Here is a 21,036-nt window from a genome sequence, read left to right as displayed (position 1 = left end):
AATATTAATAAATTCAGTAGTAAAATGTAGTTTTTGTAGTTATTGAAAGCATTTTGTTATTTTGATTATGATGGGTCTCCATCGGAGTTTAAATTAAATATAAATACCTTTTTATAATCACATTACATACTAGTAATAAAAAAAATTAAGCGAGTTATCAGAAATAACAAACTCTTCCTGGTAGTCAAAGAAACTGCTGTTATCAAACACACAATGCACAGTACAGCACATTATGATTTCAAAAAGGGCAGATGTTGCAGCTGTCCAGCAGATCTTCAACTTCAACACAGTAGTCAAGAACGCAGGTTTTTTAGGGTAATGTCATTATCTTTCCTCTTTTACTGTTTTGGGGAAATTTAAGTTTTTAAAGGTAAATCCTATTATTGTAAGGTTTTTGTCAGTGTAAGCTGCCATCAAATGTGATCCTCCATTGCGATACATGCTGAAATATCTCGAGTCTTGGTGATTGTGTGAATTCCAATGATCAGCTGGCTGCATTTAAAGCCCACAAATTTAAAATTCGATGTCAATCCCTTAGTTGTCCCTCTTAATGGCACTCCAAAGGACCTTGACTTTACACTTCATATACCATAACCATCCTCATTTAGCTTTCTGCAGGAACTCTGGTCCAAAGATTTAGCTTATGGATCTGTGATATAATGACGGTTGGAGTGTCTATTTACACTTTGGTTACATACATTTTATAAGCGACATATTTGCCGTCTCTGCTTAAACCGATCTACAAAGTGCAAATTTATACCTCTTGGATTTATTAATTTTGTGGATATGTTTTTTGCGTGTTGATCATTTTCCTTTCACTATACAGGTTTTTCAATAAACAAACACACCCACCACGCAGCCGTTCTTCACAGCATGTGAGCGTAGCACGCTCGCGCTGTCTGCATTACTGCTGCTGCATACTTCTAGTCCGGTTAGTACGCGCAGTCGGATCCAGGCTCGCGCATAAGCACACAGACAGCTGCGTGCGCGCGCGTGTCGACGGGCCGCGCAGGCGCGTGGAGCTTCGAGCCGCCAGCTACCGGGCCAACATGGAGAGAAAAGGTAATCCCTTTTTAACGTCACCGGTGCGTTTTTTTTCTCGATATTTTCTGTTTGGCATCGCTGCATCGAACGACGTGCGACCGAATTGCAGGGTGTTAGTTTGATATTTAACGGAAAATCTGTTCGTTTTGGCCGCGTACACGTCGATATGTGCGACAGGACGCTAATGTCACACGCACACACGCGAACTACCAGCAGCTAGCTTTAGCCTTAGCCACAGTCAGATTCCTTATGTGAACGTAACGAGCCGATGTACCGAGGCGCTCGGTTTGTTCCTTACGAGTCTGCAGTCGTGTTTCCTACGTGATAATAATGTAACGGTGGTGTAGATGTACATTCTTTGTACAGTGTAGCAGAGGAATCCTTGTGGAAGGCATGATCACATCAGACAGTCTTGTCCTGATGGGAACTTCAGCAATCTCATCGTACCAGCACCCGGCCTTCTGTTATTTTACATCAATATTACAAGTTATGAGTTCGTTTAATAATATTTGTATTTTCCACCGCATCTTTTCCTCCGCACCGATTTTTGGTCACCGCTTGCTTGCTACCTGGCTAACAACAATGACTGATGAGAGTTTCCTGTTTTTCTTTTCAGATAGTGATCGCTTTCTAGGATCAAAAGCCACTTCATTAGCACACTGTTCTTCCGTTTTGTCTGATGCATCCAGTGGTGTTGCATCGCCAGTCCTTCATTTGCATTGGCGGGTGTGTTTTATTTAACTATGTACCCGTTGTGTTCTAAATGAGTGTTTTCCCTTTTACCCCCTCGAACAGTTCTCGCCCTCCAGGCCAGGAAGAAAAGGGGCAAAGCCAAGAAGCCACCTAAGAAGTAAGTTTGCTTCTCTTTTGATCTGTTTCCCCCTCCATGTTATAGAACAACAGGGAAAGTTTTGATTGTTTTGTTTTGGTGCATTTGTGTATAAATGTATCCCTACAGACATGCCAACAGGATGGCAACAGTGCTGAGTAATTTTATTTGCATCTCATTGCTGTTCCATGTCACTTGGTGAAGCCTGAAATGGTTTGTGCCTAGACACTAAAAATGGAGGGCTCTTTATGGCCCTTACTGCCAAATGCATTCCATGGAGGTCTTCTGCACTGCCATAAATACACATGCAAATCTATGGATCATTTTGTGGTCCACTAGTGCACCACGTGCGCCTCGCAAAACAGATTCTCACCAGGGACGAAGAAAGCTTAACGTGTCTTTTAAAGGATTATATAGAATTAGCGAGATGTTATTCTATAAATTCTACAATGTCCAAAAAGGCATACTGCATATATATGTATATGCTGCATTTATATATGCTTTAAATAAATAAATAAATATATATATATATTTTATTTTGTGTGTGTGTGTGTATATGTATGTGTATATATACATATATAATATGTATATACAGTGAGGAAAATAAGTATTTGAACACCCTGCTATTTTGCAAGTTCTCCCACTTAGAAATCATGGAGTGGTCTGAAATTGTCATCGTAGGTGCATGTCCACTGTGAGAGACATAATCTAAAAAAAAAAATACAGAAATCACAATGTATGATTTTAAAACTATTTATTTGTATGATACAGCTGCAAATAAGTATTTGAACACCTGTCTATCAACTAGAATTCTGACCCTCAAAGACCTGTTAGTCTGCCTTTAAAATGTCCACGTCCACTACATTTATTATCCTAAATTAGATGCACCTGTTTGAGGTCGTTAGCTGCATAAAGACACCTGTCCACCCCATACAATCAGTAAGAATCCAACTACTAACATGGCCAAGACCAAAGAGCTGTCCAAAGACACTAGAGACAAAATTGTACACCTCCACAAGGCTGGAAAGGGCTACGGGGAAATTGCCAAGCAGCTTGGTGAAAAAAGGTCCACTGTTGGAGCAATCATTAGAAAATGGAAGAAGCTAAACATGACTGTCAATCTCCCTCGGACTGGGGCTCCATGCAAGATCTCACCTCGTGGGGTCTCAATGATCCTAAGGAAGGTGAAAAATCAGCCCAGAACTACACGGGAGGAGCTGGTCAATGACCTGAAAGGAGCTGGGACCACTGTTTCCAAGGTTACTGTTGGTAATACACTAAGACGTCATGGTTTGAAATCATGCATGGCACGGAAGGTTCCCCTGCTTAAACCAGCAAATGTCCAGGCACGTCTTAAGTTTGCCAATGACCATTTCGATGATCCAGAGGAGTCATGGGAGAAAGTCATGTGGTCAATTGAGACCAAAATAGAACTTTTGGGTCATAATTCCACTAAACGTGTTTGGAGGAAGAACAATGATGAGTACCATCCCAAGAACACCATCCCTACTGTGAAGCATGGGGGTGGTAGCATCATGCTTTGGGGGTGTTTTTCTGCACATGGCACAGGGCGACTGCACTGTATTATGGAGAGGATGACCGGGGCCATGTATTGTGAGATTTTGGGAAACAACCTCCTTCCTTCAGTTAGAGCATTGAAGATGGGTCGAGGCTGGGTCTTTCAACATGACACTGACTCGAAGCACACAGCCAGGATAACCAAGGAGTGGCTCTGTAAGAAGCATATCAAGGTTCTGGCATGGCCTAGCCAGTCTCCAGACCTAAACCCAGTAGAGAATCTTTGGAGGGAGCTGAAACTTCGTGTTTCTCAGCGACAGGCCAGAAACCTGACTGATCTAGAGAAGATCTGTGTGGAGGAGTGGGCCAAAATCCCTCCTGCAGTGTGTGCAAACCAGGTGAAAAACTACAGGAAACGTTTGACCTCTGTAATTGCAAACAAAGGCTACTGTACCAAATATTAACACTGACTTTCTCAGGTGTTCAAATACTTATTTGCAGCTGTATCAGACAAATAAATAGTTGCAAAATCATATATTGTGATTTCTGAATTTTTTTTTTTAGATTATGTCTCTCACAGTGGACATGCACCTACGATGACAATTTCAGACCCCTCCATGATTTCTAAGTGGGAGAACTTGCAAAATAGCAGGGTGTTCAAATACTTATTTTCCTCACTGTATATGTGTGTGTAAATAAAATATTTTTTGCATGTATATCTAGCTTTTAGATTGCCTGTGACAGAAGTACGTATTGAAATAACTTTCATGGCTTTTGTGAATAATCTGCAATTAAAAGCCTAACGCTTGGCCACGTGAAAAATAATACAGACGTTTATGAAGGGAGTTTACAACGAAATGGCAATCATGCATTTTCTTCATTGTATGGAGACTTTTTAATGACAAAACGGTTATGGCTATATTATTTTGTATAAGTACCTATAGATGGGTCGTGCATGTATGTTTATGTACATGATTTAATAATTTTATCCCCAGAAAAATTATCCTCCATGGTGACTTTAGCATTTCTATTAAACTGTATATACGGAAGTCTATTCATTCCAAAACAGTCATGAAGGAGATATGGTTTGAAAGTGAGTGTTTTGAGACTGTCACATGTAAAGCACAGGTTTATGAACCTTTCTGACACACTTCCCCCAACCCTTTAATAACAGCCTCTATGTTCAGCTTTATTGACTTAAATTACACTACTTGCCTAGAAGTAGAGGGAAGTAATAGACTTTTTATAGATCATTTTTATGAAAAGACAGGCTGTCCTTTGTGAATGTCAGCTGCTTACGTGAGATTTATGAGATACTGGGATATACCCCAGGGATGGATGAAATTATATTAATGTTGAACTCGCCTGCATTGGCTGCATTCACCATAAGAAGGAGGTCATTAAATATAGGAAAAGTAGACTTCACTGTTTTGTGCTTATCTGGCAAAACAAAAATAATATATATATATTTTTTTTGTAATGTATATCAAAATAACCTGTTAATAAGGGTCTGTGCCAGTGCATTGCATTATCATTATTCTGAATTTATCATGTTATTCAAGGCCAGCTCATCCAACACGAGGCGCGTCTCAGCAGCAACAGCAGCAGCAGCAGCAGCTCCCTCTCCCTGCGGAACCTCAGCCGCAGGAGCCTGATGAGGAGATTCTGGGTTCTGACGATGAGGAGCAGGAAGATCCCAATGACTACTGCAAAGGTAACCTGCTTGTTATTGTTGATAAATAAGGTATGCTGTGCTCTTAAAAACATTTCCTGGTCTTTCTTTTGTACCACTTGCTTATAAAAACAGAAGTCATTCTCAATGAGGGAAAACAAGGAAGAAATCATTAGTTTGCAAATCTGCTGCTTTTGTTTGTCTAGGTGGCTACCACCATGTGAAAATAGGAGATCTGTATAATGGGAAGTATCATGTGATCCGTAAGCTGGGTTGGGGCCATTTTTCCACAGTGTGGCTTGCCTGGGACATTCAGTAAGTTCTGCTTTCTTTGCACATGAATATTAGAAAATAAACAAACGCAGACACACACCCTTTCCATGTTGTTTTCTTTTGTCTCATGTCTTATTTATTTATATATCTCAGTGCTGTTTTCTGTTTATTCTTTTGTTTGTGTTGTAATCTATTCAAAGGGGAAAGCGATTTGTGGCAATGAAAGTAGTAAAGAGTGCAGAGCATTACACAGAGACGGCCCTGGATGAGATAAAGCTGCTGAGATCGGTGAGTGCTATATGTTATTTGATGACTTACCATAGGAATTTGAACAATCATCTTCCAAAGTAGAAGATACACTTTGTGTGTGTGTGTGTGTGTGTGTGTGTGTGTGTGTGTGTGTGTGTGTGTGTGTGTTAGGTAAGGAACACTGACCCTGATGATCCAAACAGAGAAATGGTGGTTCAGTTGTTGGATGACTTCAAAATCTCTGGGGTCAATGGAACTCGTATCCTTTCCATAAATGACTTGATGAATGTATGCAGTGTCGTGTATCTGATTGTTGTTCAAAATGTGTTTACGAATGCACCTAGCTAGGCTGAGATCAGCATTTTTGTGAATCGTGACCTCATCATCGGAGAAACCATACAGTCTCAAGAAGCTCGAAAAGTTATTTTCTGGATAATCTGTAATGGTAGCTAAAAGAAAGAGAAAGAACGGCATTTTAGTCAGATTTACATTATAGTAGGGCTGCAACCAGCGATTAGTGTAATCAGATGTTTTATTATATATATATATATATATATATATATATATATATATATATATATATATATATATATATATATATATATACATATATATATATATATATATATACAGTGAGGAAAATAAGTATTTGAACACCCTGCTATTTTGCAAGTTCTCCCACTTAGAAATCATGGAAGGGTCTGAAATTGTCATCGTAGGTGCATGTCCACTGTGAGAGACATAATCTAAAAAAAAAATCCAGAAATCACAATATATGATTTTTTAACTATTTATTTGTATGATTTAGCTGCAAATAAGTATTTGAACACCTGAAAAAAGTCAGTGTTAATATTTGGTACAGTAGCCTTTGTTTGCAATTACAGAGGTCAAACGTTTCCTGTAGTTTTTCACCAGGTTTGCACACACTGCAGGAGGGATTTTGGCCCACTCCTCCACACAGATCTTCTCTAGATCAGTCAGGTTTCTGGCCTGTCGCTGAAAAACACGGCGTTTGAGCTCCCTCCAAAGATTCTCTATTGGGTTTAGGTCTGGAGACTGGCTAGGCCACGCCAGAACCTTGATATGCTTCTTACAGAGCCACTCTTTGGTTATCCTGGCTGTGTGCTTCGGGTCATTGTCATGTTGGAAGACCCAGCCTCGACCCATCTTCAATGCTCTAACTGAGGGAAGGAGGTTGTTCCCCAAAATCTCGCAATACATGGCCCCGATCATCCTCTCCTTAATACAGTGCAGTCGCCCTGTCCCATGTGCAGAAAAACACCCCCAAAGCATGATGCTACCACCCCCTTGCTTCACAGTAGGGATGGTGTTCTTGGAATGGTACTTATCATTCTTCTTCCTCCAAACACGTTTAGTGGAATTATGACCCAAAAGTTCTATTTTGGTCTCATCTGACCACATAACTTTCTCCCATGACTCCTCTGGATCATCCAAATGGTCATTGGCAAACTTAAGACGTGCCTGGACATGTGCTGGTTTAAGCAGGGGAACCTTCCGTGCCATGCATGATTTCAAACCATGACGTCTTAGTGTATTACCAACAGTAACCTTGGAAACGGTGGTCCCAGCTCTTTTCAGGTCATTGACCAGCTCCTGCCGTGTAGTTCTGGGCTAATTTCTCACTTTCCTTAGGATCATTGAGACCCCACGAGGTGAGATCTTGCATGGAGCCCCAGTCCGAGGGAGACTAACAGTCATGTTTAGCTTCTTCCATTTTCTAATGATTGCTCCAACAGTGGACCTTTTTTCACCAAGCTGCTTGGCAATTTCCCCGTAGCCCTTTCCAGCCTTGTGGAGGTGTACAATTTTGTCTCTAGTGTCTTTGGACAGCTCTTTGGTCTTGGCCATGTTAGTAGTTGGATTCTTACTGATTGTATGGGGTGGACAGGTGTCTTTATGCAGCAAACGACCTTAAACAGGTGCATCTAATTTAGGATAATAAATGTAGTGGACGTTGACATTTTAAAGGCAGACTAACAGGTCTTTGAGGGTCAGAATTCTAGTTGATAGACAGGTGTTCAAATACTTATTTGCAGCTGTATCATACAAATAAATAGTTTAAAAATCATACATTGTGATTTCTGGATTTTTTTTTTTAGATTATGTCTCTTACAGTGGACATGCACCTACGATGACAATTTCAGACCCCTCCATGATTTCTAAGTGGGAGAACTTGCAAAATAGCAGAGTGTTCAAATAATTATTTTCCTCACTGTATATATATATATATATGTACATACAATATATTAATTAATTAATTAATCTGATAATTTCTTTTTTTAATTAGATGTTCTGCTTGTTATAACTATATAAAACCCTAATTCAGGGTGTTTATGTATACAAGTGTACTTAAAATGCAAAAGCCACATATTGAGTTTAACTATCTTTAAATTAAGGCATTTTAAAGCTCGTCATGGCTGCTTGTTGAGGGAGTGCATTGGTGTACAAATGCATAATCATTAGCTGAAAACCACAAGAGTGACTAAAAATGTAATAATTTACAGCTGCTGTTATTTGCTGCTTTTGCATTTTGTTTGTTCGCACCATTTTAATCGAATCCATCACTGTGTCACGAGTGAGGTGATTGCCCAGCCTCATGCTAACAAGTCACAACAGAACAGCTACAGTGCAACTGTCCAGATTAAACAGTTTACACAACAGCATTTTATTAAATTATATGATTTTCACATGGTGAGGAGAGTTTTCTTTGTTGCGTTTAATATAAAATGCTCCAATGCGTTAGGATGCACACTTGTTCCTGCTTCCAGTTGACCCTGTACTGTCTGCCATTTTTGCAAGTGGCTGTGTTATATTCCCGTCACGCTAACAATTTCATTTTAGATCATTATCGATTTTATCGATTAGTTGTTGCAGCCTTACATTACAGCACAGTGAAATTCTTTCTTACCATATCCCAGCAATCTTAGGAAGCTGGGTTCAGAGCACAGGGTCAGCCATGGTACAGCACACTTGAAGCAGAGAGGGCAAAGGGCCTTGCTCAAGGGGCCAAGACTGGCAGCTTGGCCATACAGGGACTTGTATAACCCCTGACCTTCTGCTCAGTAACCAAGAGCCTTAACCACTGAGCAATCCCTTTCCCCTAAAGCAAATGGATTGTGTAATGGATTGAGGCTAGTTAATGCACTGTATTACTGACGTGTTTAATGTGATTGTGCTTTATTTGGTGACAGACTTAAGGTGTTCTCATTAGTTTGAATTTACTTCTTAACTGCACGTTTTAGATGTATGCATGGTATTTGAAGTGTTGGGCCACCATTTACTCAAGTGGATTATCAAGTCTAACTATCAAGGTTTACCCCTCCTTTGTGTCAAAAGCATCATTCGGCAGGTAACCACACCCTTACTTTGTGGTAAATAAATAAACAATGTAATAGAAGGCAAACTTTTCTTTATTGCGTTTTGGTTTTGCTTTCAGTTTAAAATTCAATCAAATAATATCTACGATGTTTGGCTTTTTTTGCAATTAGGTATACTGATGCTGTTTTATGGAAATAAACTGTAAATTATGTTTCATACTGTTGTAGGTTTTGCAGGGCCTCGATTACTTGCACACAAAGTGTAAGATTATCCACACGGACATAAAACCAGAGAACATACTGATGAGTGTGGATGAGTCATATGTGAGAAGACTTGCAGCTGAAGCCACAGAGTGGCAGAAAGCTGGTGCCCCGCCCCCCTCTGGATCAGCAGGTCTCTCTAGCTGGATTCCTCTCTTGTTCACTTTTTTTATTCACAGTGTCAGTGATTTTTTTTTTTTCACAGTGTATAAATTTGTCTTTGAAGTATTTTTGATACAGACATGAATGAACTTGTTTTATTTGGCCTATGAACTGAGTTCTTATTTTAAGTTGTTGATGTTTGTACTGTCTCCTATTCTTTATAGAATAATCAGTTCTCTGTATAATTTGTAATGTGCAACATCCACAGTTTGAGATAAAAATCTCATTTTCCTTTTGTTTCAGTGAGTACAGCACCTGTACCTAAACAAGTAAGCATGTCTATGGTTTCAACCATGTTTAAGCTGCCCAAAACAAGTTTGTTGACTTCCCTCATCTGTATAGTTGCAGTCAGTTGATCATCGTTTCTTTCCAGGCATCCAAAATGTCAAAGAACAAAAAGAAGAAGCTGAAAAAGAAGCAGAAGCGACAGGCAGAGCTGCTCGAGAAATGCATTCAGGACCTAGAAGAAATGGAGAATGGTCCTGAGGGTGCAGAAGAGGAGGAGGATGACCCACAATCTCCCAAATCACCTGTTTGTGTACCTCTTAGACAAGCCTATATGCAGGACATTGGTGAAGAGGAAGTCATAGGTATGTTTGTTGGCTAAAGGTGCTTTTATACTGCTTTGTGCGCTCCATTAAGGTGGGCACAATTCTGTAGAAAGAAATTATGCATATTGGTGGTCAGGGAACCACTTGGGGCAAACATTTAAACATGCCCTCTTCTCTTCTACTGGCTACACAAAAATGTGTTTGCTGATTGAGTACCAAGTATTTTTTGATACATTTTAAATTGCTTTTGTTTCGATCACATTGCTCACTGCTCTGCAGATACTAAGTCAAATCTGCTGCTTGCTTTAGATGAAATTATTAATAGCTTTTAAAAAAAATTGTTTTTTAAGATACAGTTGAATGAACAAAATAAATACGTAAATTATTTTCTCCCTTTTTATCATATCTGCAATTTGTTCTCCAAATTGAAACGCCTGTCTAAAACTTTTCACCACTAACAGGAATCAGAGACCTAAAGGGCATTTTAAAACGTAAAATTTTATTTTATTTTTTTTAAATAAATGCCTAGATGAAAATGTTTATCAGCAGATTTGTTTATAATAAAAAAAAGTTATACACATTTTTTATCATCTTTATTCAAATTAGAATGTGCTCACTATAGGCTGGGCTTATACACATTCATTTGGGCTGGATTTTTCTTCTTCTCCCCTCAAGACCGAGGTAATTCCAGAGAGCATGTGACCTCAGTTGCCTCAGATGATCTCAACTGTAATGGCCACCTGCCAGGCAGCCAAGCCTTATCTGAGAAAGATCTAGATGAGATCAAGCAACAAATGCAACTGAAACGGGAGGACCAGCACAATGCTAATGCAGGACCTTCAAGGGACCTGTCCCAGAGTCCTTATGAGTACTGTAATGGGCTGTATTCTCCTGAACCTGGTCAGAGCCACAGTAATGGAGATGTGGGGGAAGAGGGAGAAACTGATAAACTGCAAGGAGGGCCAATGCCTGCCAGAGATGAGCAGTCCACTCCACAAAATGGTTAGTCAGCTGCACTCTTAATTAACTGCTGCATCTTGTTTTAATCACAATATTATGAATGCAATATTTTTCTTAAAATTTTCCCCCTTTCTACTTATAACATAGTGTATAACTAATAATTGTAATTCTTATCCCATTGTAGCCAAACTGACAGCAGGGAGTCTTTTAATCAATCCTTTGGAACCACTAAATTCAGACAAGATCAAGGTCAAGATTGCTGACTTGGGCAATGCATGCTGGGTGGTAAGAGGCTTCATCTTTCTACTGACCTTGTATGGATTGTCAACATCCAATATTCCGATTTGTTTCGATGCTTCTGCCAGTAGGTGGTGGAGACCTTATTTTTTCACTCGTCCCTGTGTCTGTTCAGGATTTTTGTTTGGGTGATATTTCAGGAACAATGGTTACTGTGGGATTTAAATAGAATTTATCCAAACATCCTCAATGTCAAATCCCTCAGTTTCATGACTTATAATTATAACTCAGGATAAATTCAGAAGCAACAATGCAAATTAACCGAAATAATTTTAAACAGTATTGGCAGATGCAAGGTTTTGACAGGTGAGTTATAAAGAACTGAGATGTCTGAGATACAAGGAGAGAGCAACCCATTATATGTAAAATTCCAGGTTATGATCTGTTTGGAAGCCATGCTAGTTATTATTTGTTCTCTTTTTTTTTCTGGTACATAATATTATGGACGCTTACCATATGGCTATGCTGAAACCCATGAATGAAAATGCTGTTTTCCTGCAGACCAAGCACTTCACTGAGGACATTCAGACTAGGCAGTATCGCTCCCTGGAGGTGCTGATTGGTGCAGGTTACAGTACACCAGCTGATCTATGGAGCACAGCTTGTATGGTGAGAAATATACAATGTACTGAAAGTGTGTGTGGTTTTAACACCGCAAATTACTACTTGGCATTAACCTGGAAAAAAAAAACTTTTTTTTTTTTTAATTACTTCCTGAGATTTCTTTGTTAAAAAAAAATAAATAAATTGCTCTTTCTCTCATTCATTTTTCAGGCATTTGAACTGGCAACTGGGGATTACTTGTTTGAACCCCACTCTGGTGAAGATTACTCCAGGGATGAGGGTAAAGCACTTTCTTCCTGTCTCCACTTTGTTTACTTTTGACTTCCTTTTTCCAAATGAAACACTATGGGACTTTTATACATTAGTGCTACTTGCTATGAAGTACAACCACACTGCATATATGCCTACTATATGTTTTCAATTCTGTTTGACCTTTCCTGGTTAATAAATAAAGATTAATAATAATGAAGAGCTTGCTTAATTATATCTTGCTGTAGGCATTATGCATTCGAATAAAAATAACTAATGAGATGTAATCACATCATATACTCTATCTGTGATTAAATTTGCAGGTAGTGAGTATTTGCTAATTTTTTTCCAGCATGATGCCGAGATTTATCATTACAAAAGATAATGTAATTGTCTGTATTCCTGTGTCTCTTTCCCTTTTAACAGAGCTATAAATAAACCCAACATCTCCCCCTTTCTACTTTTTTTTTCGTCCTTCTCACGGAATTATCTCCTCCTTTTCTTTGTCATCCTCCTGCATTTTGCTCTTATACCTGCTGCCTTTTCAAATGCCATCCCATAATAGAATGAAGACAAGCTTACTCAGCCTTGTCAAAACTTCACTCGTTATCCTTCACTTGACCAGGCATTTATGTGATGCTTATTACATTTCCTGCATCCACCCAGTGATATCCAAACAGAAAATTTGTTTTTGTGACATTGTTTTAAATACAATGTCACCGGCAAAAGGCCCACCGTGTTGGCGCAGCACATTCTTAATGTCTAACATTCTAACTAAAAAAAAAACCCCACATCCTAATATATTGTGATGGATAGGGAAAGTCCCATAACATTTCACTGTGCAGCTTATACCCTGCCGTAACTGACTGATATGAATCATTGTTTTGATGTCATATTCTGTTATTGCCTGTCCCTGATCTGATGTTTTACATACAAGCCCATTATTGCTTCTTAATATTGAATTGAAAAATCACAGACAGCATTTAATTTTTCTATCTACAGTAAAATCTTCATCTGCATTTAACATGCCATTATTAGTATGTGACTGGCTAGTTACCCTTTTACTGCTTTAAAGTCTTCTAGAATCATGCCGTTACTGCTCATCTTTTTTTTTTTTTTTTTTTTTTTTCCCCCTTGCTACTGTCATTCTGTCTCTCTTTCTCCTGTCCTACTCTTGATTTTCCTCCAGACCATCTTGCTCTAATCATTGAATTGTTGGGTAGAATTCCCAGACACTATGCTCTGTGTGGGAAAGTCTCGCAGGAATACTTCAGTCGTAGAGGTACGCGTGTCATGTCAGTAAGAATTCCACCCTGGGCCTCAAGGGCAAGTGGGAGGAGGATTTTTGCAGCTTCTTTTGACATTGCAATTTACACATGCAGTTTTAACTACCATTTATCACAGATTACAGCATTTATTATGGACATCTCTGATAAAGGCATGAAGTCTCAGTGGAGCTTAAATTCTTCAGCTCCTTTTCTTATGTTGATGAACCTTATCTGAGTGATGCGTCTAGAAAAAAAACACTTATGGGAAATTCTTTCAAACAGTGGAAGTAAGATAAATGGCTGGTAAATGATTTGCAAAGGAATGTGCACAATTGGGGCTTCCATCATGCGCAATTACAAAAAGTGTACTTCATATTTATCTTCCTGGCTGATCTTAAAAACGTTGGAGCCATATAGGAAATGGAATAATGCAACCAGTCAGACCACTGACTGCTATCTCTGTGCTGTCTTGTTTGAGCTGCATGCCTCCTCTCTGCTCCACCCTTCTCCCATAGTGGATCAATGACCACTAACCATGTTTGATCAATATGTGGTTTGTTTTGTCTCCCCAACTCCACCAACCTTCACAACAACCGCCTTTTTTGTTGCCATAAAAAAAATGGCAGACCACATTGCTTTGATCATTGAGCTGCTGGGGATGATCCCACGCAAACTTATAGTTGCAGGAAAATACTCCAAGGACTTTTTCACCAAGAAAGGTAATACTGTTTTGTATGTTCTTTGCTTTCTATGACCTTTTAAAGTAGAAGGAACGCTTAAAAAAAAAAAAATCAATGATTTTACATACAGACTATATAATGTTAACGATAGTGTTGACATTTTTATGAAGAGCACATCGAATGTCTAAGGACTTGCTTGTCTTTGTACAATAAGTGCAATTAGCTGTAAACAATGATTTATGGAAGCTGTGCTAGGACACATGTTATATCTTTTGAATACCAGCAATATTCGGTTCTCTTAATTGGCTGTGACATACAAACTGATTGATGTTGCAATTTTGTTCAATTCAAACTCCAGTTAGGTGTTGTAGGAAAATCCTTTTTTGAACTGGTCAAGGTAGCAAATGTGTATGTGATTGGAGACGCACCTAAAATCACTAGGTTGCTGCTACTCTCATGTCACCTTTTGTTTGGATTGGCATTACATTTAACATCATTAAACCCCAAGATAAGTATAGAGAAGTTCAGAAAAAGTTGCATTGTGTGTTTTGTGGATATATACAGAAAGCATACAACGGAGAACAATGGAGAAGAGTGGCAGGAGTGATTTGTAATAGAAGGGTATCTGCAAAAGTGAAATTGAAAGTTTATAGGACTGTGGTGAACCCTGCGATGTTGTATGGTTTAGAGTCAAGTCAAGTTTATTTCTATAGCACTTTTCACAACAGACATTGTCTCAAAGCAGCTTTACAGAAATGTTTAGAGACAGTGGCATTGAGTAAAAGACAGGAGGTGGAGCTGGAGGTAGCAGAGCTGAAGATGTTGAGGTTTTCGTTGGGAGTGACGAGGATGGACAGGATTAGAAATTAGTTTATTAGAGGTACAGCGCATGTAGTACGTTTTGGAGACAAGGTGAGGGAGGCGAGATTGAGATGGTTTGGACATGTGCAGAGGAGGGACATGGGGTATATCGGTAGGAGAATGCTGAGGATGGAGCCGCCAGAAAGGAGGAAAAGATGAAAGCCAAGGAGAAGGTTTATGGATGTGGTGAGGGAAGACCTGCAGGTAGTTGGCTTGAAAGGCAGATGTAGAGGACGGGGGTATGAAGACGGATGATCCGCTGTGGCGACCCCTAATGGGAGAAGCCGAATGAAGAAGAAACCCCATGATACAGGACAGCCAGATGCATATGTTTAGTTCAAATTGCAGAAGTTAGAAGTGGTCCTTGTTGCTTATTACTGTGACAAACAAAACTGACTCGTATTAAGAAAATCAACAGTAGAATAAAAATCATATTAATGTTGTTCTTCTGTGAGAAATCACCCCATTACCCTGAAATTAAGAGCTTAAAATGTGTACTCGTTTAAACACTGAATTTGTTTACAGTAAAGAAAAATGAATAAATGACCCGTGTCAGCAATGAAATGAGGCAGAACTAAAAGGTTGAGTTAACATGGTACCACATAATCCTGATGTTTATCAAATAGTGAATGTTTTTTTTAACTAATGTATCAAATAATTAATGTCACTTGCAAACTTTTATTTGCAAATGTTGGGAAATCTATACAAGTTAAAATTTTCATAGGAAAAGTATACCCAAGTCTTTTTACCTTTATCAAATTTGTTGAATTTATTAAATATTTGCCGTGGTACTAATCATGTTTCATGCAGCTTGAGAATCCAAGCCAATTTGGTGTGTACTGTATACAATGTTTTAAAAAATATGCAGTCGTTTTTTTGACAAAACCGTAGAGTCAGTGCCATGTATGCATGCTTTACTGGTTGATCTATATTGTTTGATGGAACATGTGCATCAAGAATATTATGAAGGTCTAAATGTTTTCTCTGTGCAGGTGACCTAAAACACATCACCAAGCTGAAGCCGTGGGGCCTGTTGGAGGTGCTGCTGGATAAGTATGAGTGGTCCCGCGAGGATGCCGAGACCTTTGCAGACTTCCTGCTCCCCATGCTTGAACTCATCCCTGAGAAACGGGTCACAGCGGCCGAATGCCTGCGCCACCCCTGGCTCGCCCTCTAGTGGCCCATATACCCAACCGCATATCCATTTTCCCCCTACTTCCATAAGAGACTGCAACATATCACTTTCCAGTTTGAGTGCTTATATGAATAGTACTTGTACTTTTTTTGTTACTGTGTGGTTTCTTGTATGTTTCACCTGAGAAATACGTTGTTTTTCATGGTGGTTTTATGTCTTGAGACTTATTTCCTGAGGCACCGTTTGTCCTCAAACTCTACTTTCCCCCTAAATTTGCACAACAGTTTTAGGGAACATCTCTTGTATTATTCAAGCTGTGTGCTACATGCTAAGAGATTCGATTTCTGTATTTTACTAGGCTTTAACTGAGTATGGGGTTGTAAAGGGCACATATCATGGGTCAGTTTGTTACATGTTTCTTAGTTTTGGGAGTATGCACACCAGATATAGAATGAGGAAACTCTAGGTTTACATCAAAACAGTAGAAAATGCATTTAAATGAGTTGTAGTTTACTTTAGGAAATGCCATACCACTGTGTAATGTCTCAAAAAGTGTCATTTTTCTTTTCTTTTATGTCGTTTTTGGTCAAATCTGAATCTGTTTGGAGGGTTGCTTTCTTGCTTTCATTGCTTCCAGAAAATGAGTAGCTGTTCAACATCACCCAAAAGGTAGTTGTGAAGTGTGTATGTATGTATGTTCGGGTGCATTTGTCTTGTCAGTGTATATATGTGTACCAAAGAGTTTGCCTTGATCTGTATATTACAGCCATGTACAGTTTTTAAAAGAAATCCTACTATTGATAACTAAGATTATTTAGCTGGACAGTAATGTTTTAATAAAATATTTGGAAGATGGGTGAAATTGTATTTATTTATTTCTTTGTTAAAAAAAAAATATTTTTGTAGTGTTTTTGTTGTGACTTAACACAACAATAAATAACATTATTAAAAATTCTTGAAATGCACATACACTGCAAAATCCACCAGAGTGAATCAAATTCAAGATGTTTTTATTAGAATTTTTGTATTCACGTCTGTCTCGGTGGTCATACTAGGTGGCTTTGCAGTACCTCTGGATTCAGGCACTTCCTGAAATGACAAAGAGGGATGTGAATTTTTTAAAGGCTAAAACATTGTGGATATATAGGTTTTGTGTATTTTCTGACTTTTCTTTGAATTACTATACCTAGCTTAATAAATCTAGATACTGAATTTAAGCAATGTTTAGTATGTAACCCAAACTTTTACACTGGAATCCTATATAGCTTGATGAATTTGTCACCTGAAATTAGCCATGAGACACCCTTTAATTCAAGTGGCCAAGCTCACTTTTCTTGGTTTTACAGAATAATTGTTTACTTCTTTGTCTTACCTTCTTTTGTCTCCATTTCAAATTCACCAGGCAGCAGGTTGTCCTGTCGGTTTCCCAGTGTGAAGGCCACAAGTGCGAGCATCAGTGCATCCAGGATGCAGATGATAGCCAGAATGTAGGCCCAGCGGACAGTGCAGTTCCCTAGTGTGTACTTACTCGTCCTCTCGCCACACATTCGCTTTACCTCAGAAGAGTCCCATCCATCAGGGTAAATCATACAGCCCATCACCAACAGCACCGCTACAGGATGGAGAACACATTAACCAAAATATGCATTCAGAAAATATTCCACAATAATAAATTCAATTGGTTTTTTTTATGGTTTCTTGGCGAGAACTTGTTTTATTTGTTGATAGCTTGTATGAAGGATAAAAATAAAGCTGAGTAGGTTTTAACAGATTTATTTTTTTTAACTGGCAAACACTGACTCTCCACATGAAAAATAGAATAAACGAGGGTTTTTTCTTTTTTCTTTATCTTTTGTGGATAACTATAGTAGGTTCTGTCATCATACAATGCTAAATGCATGGTGTGGCATGTGTAAACATCTTTTTTCTGTAAATGGTTTAGTTGTATACCCACTTTTGTTTTGGTGTAGAAGTCAAGATGGGAGTCAAGGGGTCAAACAAGGGTGAGTTTGAAAAACATTGTGAGCATCAAAAGTGGTGTGTTCCCGCTCTTATCAGACTACTACCACTTGCTCTCGTTTTGACAGTCTGTTCATTTTCCCACCTGGCCAAAACAACTTCCTAGCTAATGTTAGTGCAAATTGATTAAGTGATAATAATAGTGCCTGAAGCTCCCCTTAAATAGGTCTCTCATCACCTGTTACATAATCTATACCTTTTAATGTTTTTATGAAATCATAGCACAATTTCCATATGCAATCAGTACTGATATCAGCTAAGTCACCATTGCTGCTCTCAAATCAGGATTCAAGATTTCTGCTGTCATTCAAATTAAATGTGGGCTTAAAATCATTAAGTGAGAAGGAAAATATGCCAATAGAAATAAATAGTTATATATAACTTTTGTTTAACAACTTAATGATGAATTTAGGAAAAAATGTGAAATCAGTTATACTTGGAGTATTGATTCCATGGAATAATGACTTTGCCAATAAATTAAGAATGTAAGTATAAAGGGTTTGGTGAATGCAAAGACAACAGAGGCTGATTTGCACCACTAATAAACATACATACATGATTTACATGATAAGACTCACTGTTGCATTTATTTCTGATATATGCTTATGTTTTTGTAATCTGAACACTATTGTGATGCTGCACAGGGAGGATTCCAACATGGTTCTTTAACTTTTGCAAGGTTATGCAAACACCCTAACCCTGGCTGGAGTCCTATAGAAAACCTGTGGCGTGACTCGAGGAGAGTCCACAAATACAGACATTGGAATTTAAAAGATTTGGAGAGATTTTGTATTGACGAATGGTCTCAGATATTGTCCAACCTCAACAGGCATTATTTTGTGGCTTTAAAAAAACAAACAAAAAAACCCAGCGATCCAGAAATTATGCAATAAAGGCAATTTTTCACAACCTTCTTTATTCATATTTACCAAGGATGCCAATATTAGTCGAGGGCACTGTATTACTTTATTTAGAAGTGATTCCTGAAAAGAACTAAAGTTATCTACTGTTACAATTATCTACACTTAGCTTCAAATTTTATAATTGGCCCATTCTTTAGGAGAAATTCCAAATCAATTATGAGACCTTGTTTTACCTTTTAAGTAAGAAAACCAAAAATTAACCCTGAATCCCATAGTGCACATTTACCTGATGAGGTCTGCATCCATGCACATATCTTGTACACGCTGGCTGCACTGCAGAAGAAGAAGAGGCTGAAGGAAACCATGGTGGCCACATTAAGCAGCATTGAGATTCCCACGAAGAACATGGCAGTTTTAAATGCCCCTGATGGAATAGAGCTAAAGTCAAGCACACTGCCCTTGCAGACAAGCTCTGAGGTGATAGGGTTGCCTATGCAGTAATAGAAGAGCCCGAAGTAGCCACTCTGTGGTGTGTTTACACTGTCCCCGATCCAGTAGGGCTGTATGAACACCACCATTGTGATAATGGAAAAGCAAATGGTAAAAATTGCCCATAAGACACCAATGGCCCTGGCATTTCTCACATAGTTTGTCTGGTAGATTTTAACCGCCTCTGTTGCAGGAAGCATTTTCTCCATGATGACAAGGATGTAGAGCTGTCCGATAAGACGCAACAAAAACTTGCAACTAGCTAACCAAACCGTACCACAGCCTCTATCTTGCTAAATCTACTTGACAAGAATCCACTTCCACAGATACCAGGTAATTTTCTTGATGCCTACTGTTACAACCTCAGGAGATCTATGCATTATCTGTAATTGGTCAAATTCACTAGCAGATGGACTTCAAAAAGTGGCCGATGAAACAACACTTGTTCTTTTGTGTCAGAAACAATGTCCTAGCCAACAAAGGTGTCACTGGTTATAAATTTTAAATGGTAACATGATCCAAATAAGGGGATGAAACAGTAATCAGATATACAAAAGGCCTTGGTCTAAGTGTACAGGTAATTCCTGCATGTCATGGAAGACCCAGACAGGTTGATGTTCTTTGTCTGGTGTTAATATCCATTTCTGTATTTTACAAGCACTCTGCTTTGTGTGCGTGACTTTGAGAAGATCTGAGACATGTTAATGTCTGTAACAGATACAGTCATAATACTATATATAAAATGTGGCTGTAAGTCAAACATAAACCTTTTTTTTTTTTATATATAAAATTGTCTACATATTTAAGATATCATGCTCATGTTGCAGAAAGGAAATACTGGGAAAGGTGTTTTGATATAGTACATTCTGGCGAGTAAATGGTTGTATAAAAAAACTAATTGTAAAAACAAATATATATCTAACACAAACACCTTCTGTGCCTCCTTAACTAGAGCAAAACATCACTCTTTACCAGCCTTTCACCACCCAAGAAGTATAAACACTGCATGCATATGGATTAGAATTTTTTTTTAGCTTACTTCTGTGAAAAGGCTTTCAAAATAGGGTTGGGGGAGTGTTGTGTGGTTGTGAGGGGGATAGTCAAGTGGTGAATGTGAATGAGCAGGTGGATTGTGTAGAAATAATGGGTAAGTGTTGACACGTGTGTGAGAAATGAAAATTCTATGTATAGCTCTTCTCGTTCTAGAGAGAAGTGGGATACTAGAGATTGAGTTGGAGCTTCACCAAGTTGGTGTTAACACAGATTTTTATATTGGTGTGTTTGTGAACTATTGTTTATGTTGGCTCAAGCCAACCATGGAAAAAAGAAAACAATAAAACATTGTGTTTTTATAATTGTTATATGAATCAGTAGTAACGTCTTTAGCATGGTCAGGTTGGAAGTTGATTCACAAAACATGAACACATAACATGAACTGTAAATACACCCTGAATGGGATGGCAGTCTACACACACATTTCTCTCACACATTCACATCTAGGGGCAATTGTAGCAAAGCCACATTGACATTGACATGCTAATGGATAATGGGAGGAAACCTACATGGGTAGAACACGTGAAACTCTACACGAACAGAACCCAGTCTCAGAATCAATCAAGCAACCCGTCAACTGTGAGATATCAACCCTAAAGAATGTGTTGTAACTTTTTTCAGTCTATTTTGCAATTAATGCAACATCTTTAGTTGTTTTAGTCCTGGTCTGTTTCAGTGGTTTTTTTGAAATGCAGAAATGC

The 21,036-nt window shown here is 38.5% G+C and overlaps 2 protein-coding genes across 5 annotated transcripts; one reads left to right on the top strand and one right to left on the bottom strand.

Moving 5' to 3' along the window:
* Nucleotides 1-907: 907 nt before the first annotated feature.
* srpk1a (SRSF protein kinase 1a) lies at nucleotides 908-18,493 on the top strand. 3 transcript variants are annotated; one of them, XR_014535616.1, is made up of 17 exons: nucleotides 908-1,062; nucleotides 1,840-1,894; nucleotides 4,954-5,105; nucleotides 5,270-5,378; nucleotides 5,537-5,624; nucleotides 5,757-5,844; nucleotides 8,849-8,955; nucleotides 9,152-9,317; nucleotides 9,590-9,615; nucleotides 9,720-9,936; nucleotides 10,573-10,899; nucleotides 11,042-11,142; nucleotides 11,656-11,763; nucleotides 11,929-11,998; nucleotides 13,862-13,954; nucleotides 15,769-16,580; nucleotides 17,314-18,493. XR_014535616.1 is itself a non-coding variant. In XM_083553927.1 (16 exons), exons 1-16 carry the CDS (start codon nucleotides 1,050-1,052, stop codon nucleotides 15,951-15,953), a joined length of 1,905 nt encoding a protein of 634 aa, XP_083410053.1. In that variant the 5' UTR covers nucleotides 908-1,049; the 3' UTR covers nucleotides 15,954-16,773. The 3 variants fall into 3 exon arrangements, 2 of the variants coding, with proteins under 2 accessions (XP_083410053.1, XP_083410052.1); XM_083553927.1 differs by lacking the exon at nucleotides 17,314-18,493 and having other exon boundaries at nucleotides 15,769-16,773; XM_083553926.1 differs by lacking the exons at nucleotides 13,862-13,954; nucleotides 15,769-16,580; nucleotides 17,314-18,493 and adding an exon at nucleotides 13,157-13,845.
* On the bottom strand, nucleotides 16,470-19,579 carry lhfpl5b (LHFPL tetraspan subfamily member 5b). 2 transcript variants are annotated; one of them, XM_083553948.1, is made up of 3 exons: nucleotides 19,080-19,579; nucleotides 17,284-17,523; nucleotides 16,470-17,000 (listed from the first exon to the last, which is right to left on the bottom strand). In XM_083553948.1, the coding sequence occupies exons 1-3, from the start codon at nucleotides 19,489-19,491 to the stop codon at nucleotides 16,990-16,992; spliced, it is 663 nt and encodes a 220-aa protein (XP_083410074.1). In that variant the 5' UTR covers nucleotides 19,492-19,579; the 3' UTR covers nucleotides 16,470-16,989. The 2 variants fall into 2 exon arrangements, with proteins under 2 accessions (XP_083410074.1, XP_083410073.1); XM_083553947.1 differs by having other exon boundaries at nucleotides 16,470-17,523.
* Between the last annotated feature and the right edge of the window lie 1,457 nt (nucleotides 19,580-21,036).

This window comes from Silurus aristotelis, assembly GCF_946808225.1.
Source record: "Silurus aristotelis genome assembly, chromosome: 11".
In the NCBI taxonomy this organism is placed as follows: Eukaryota; Metazoa; Chordata; class Actinopteri; order Siluriformes; family Siluridae; genus Silurus; species Silurus aristotelis.
This window is presented reverse-complemented; position numbering and strand designations above follow the sequence as displayed.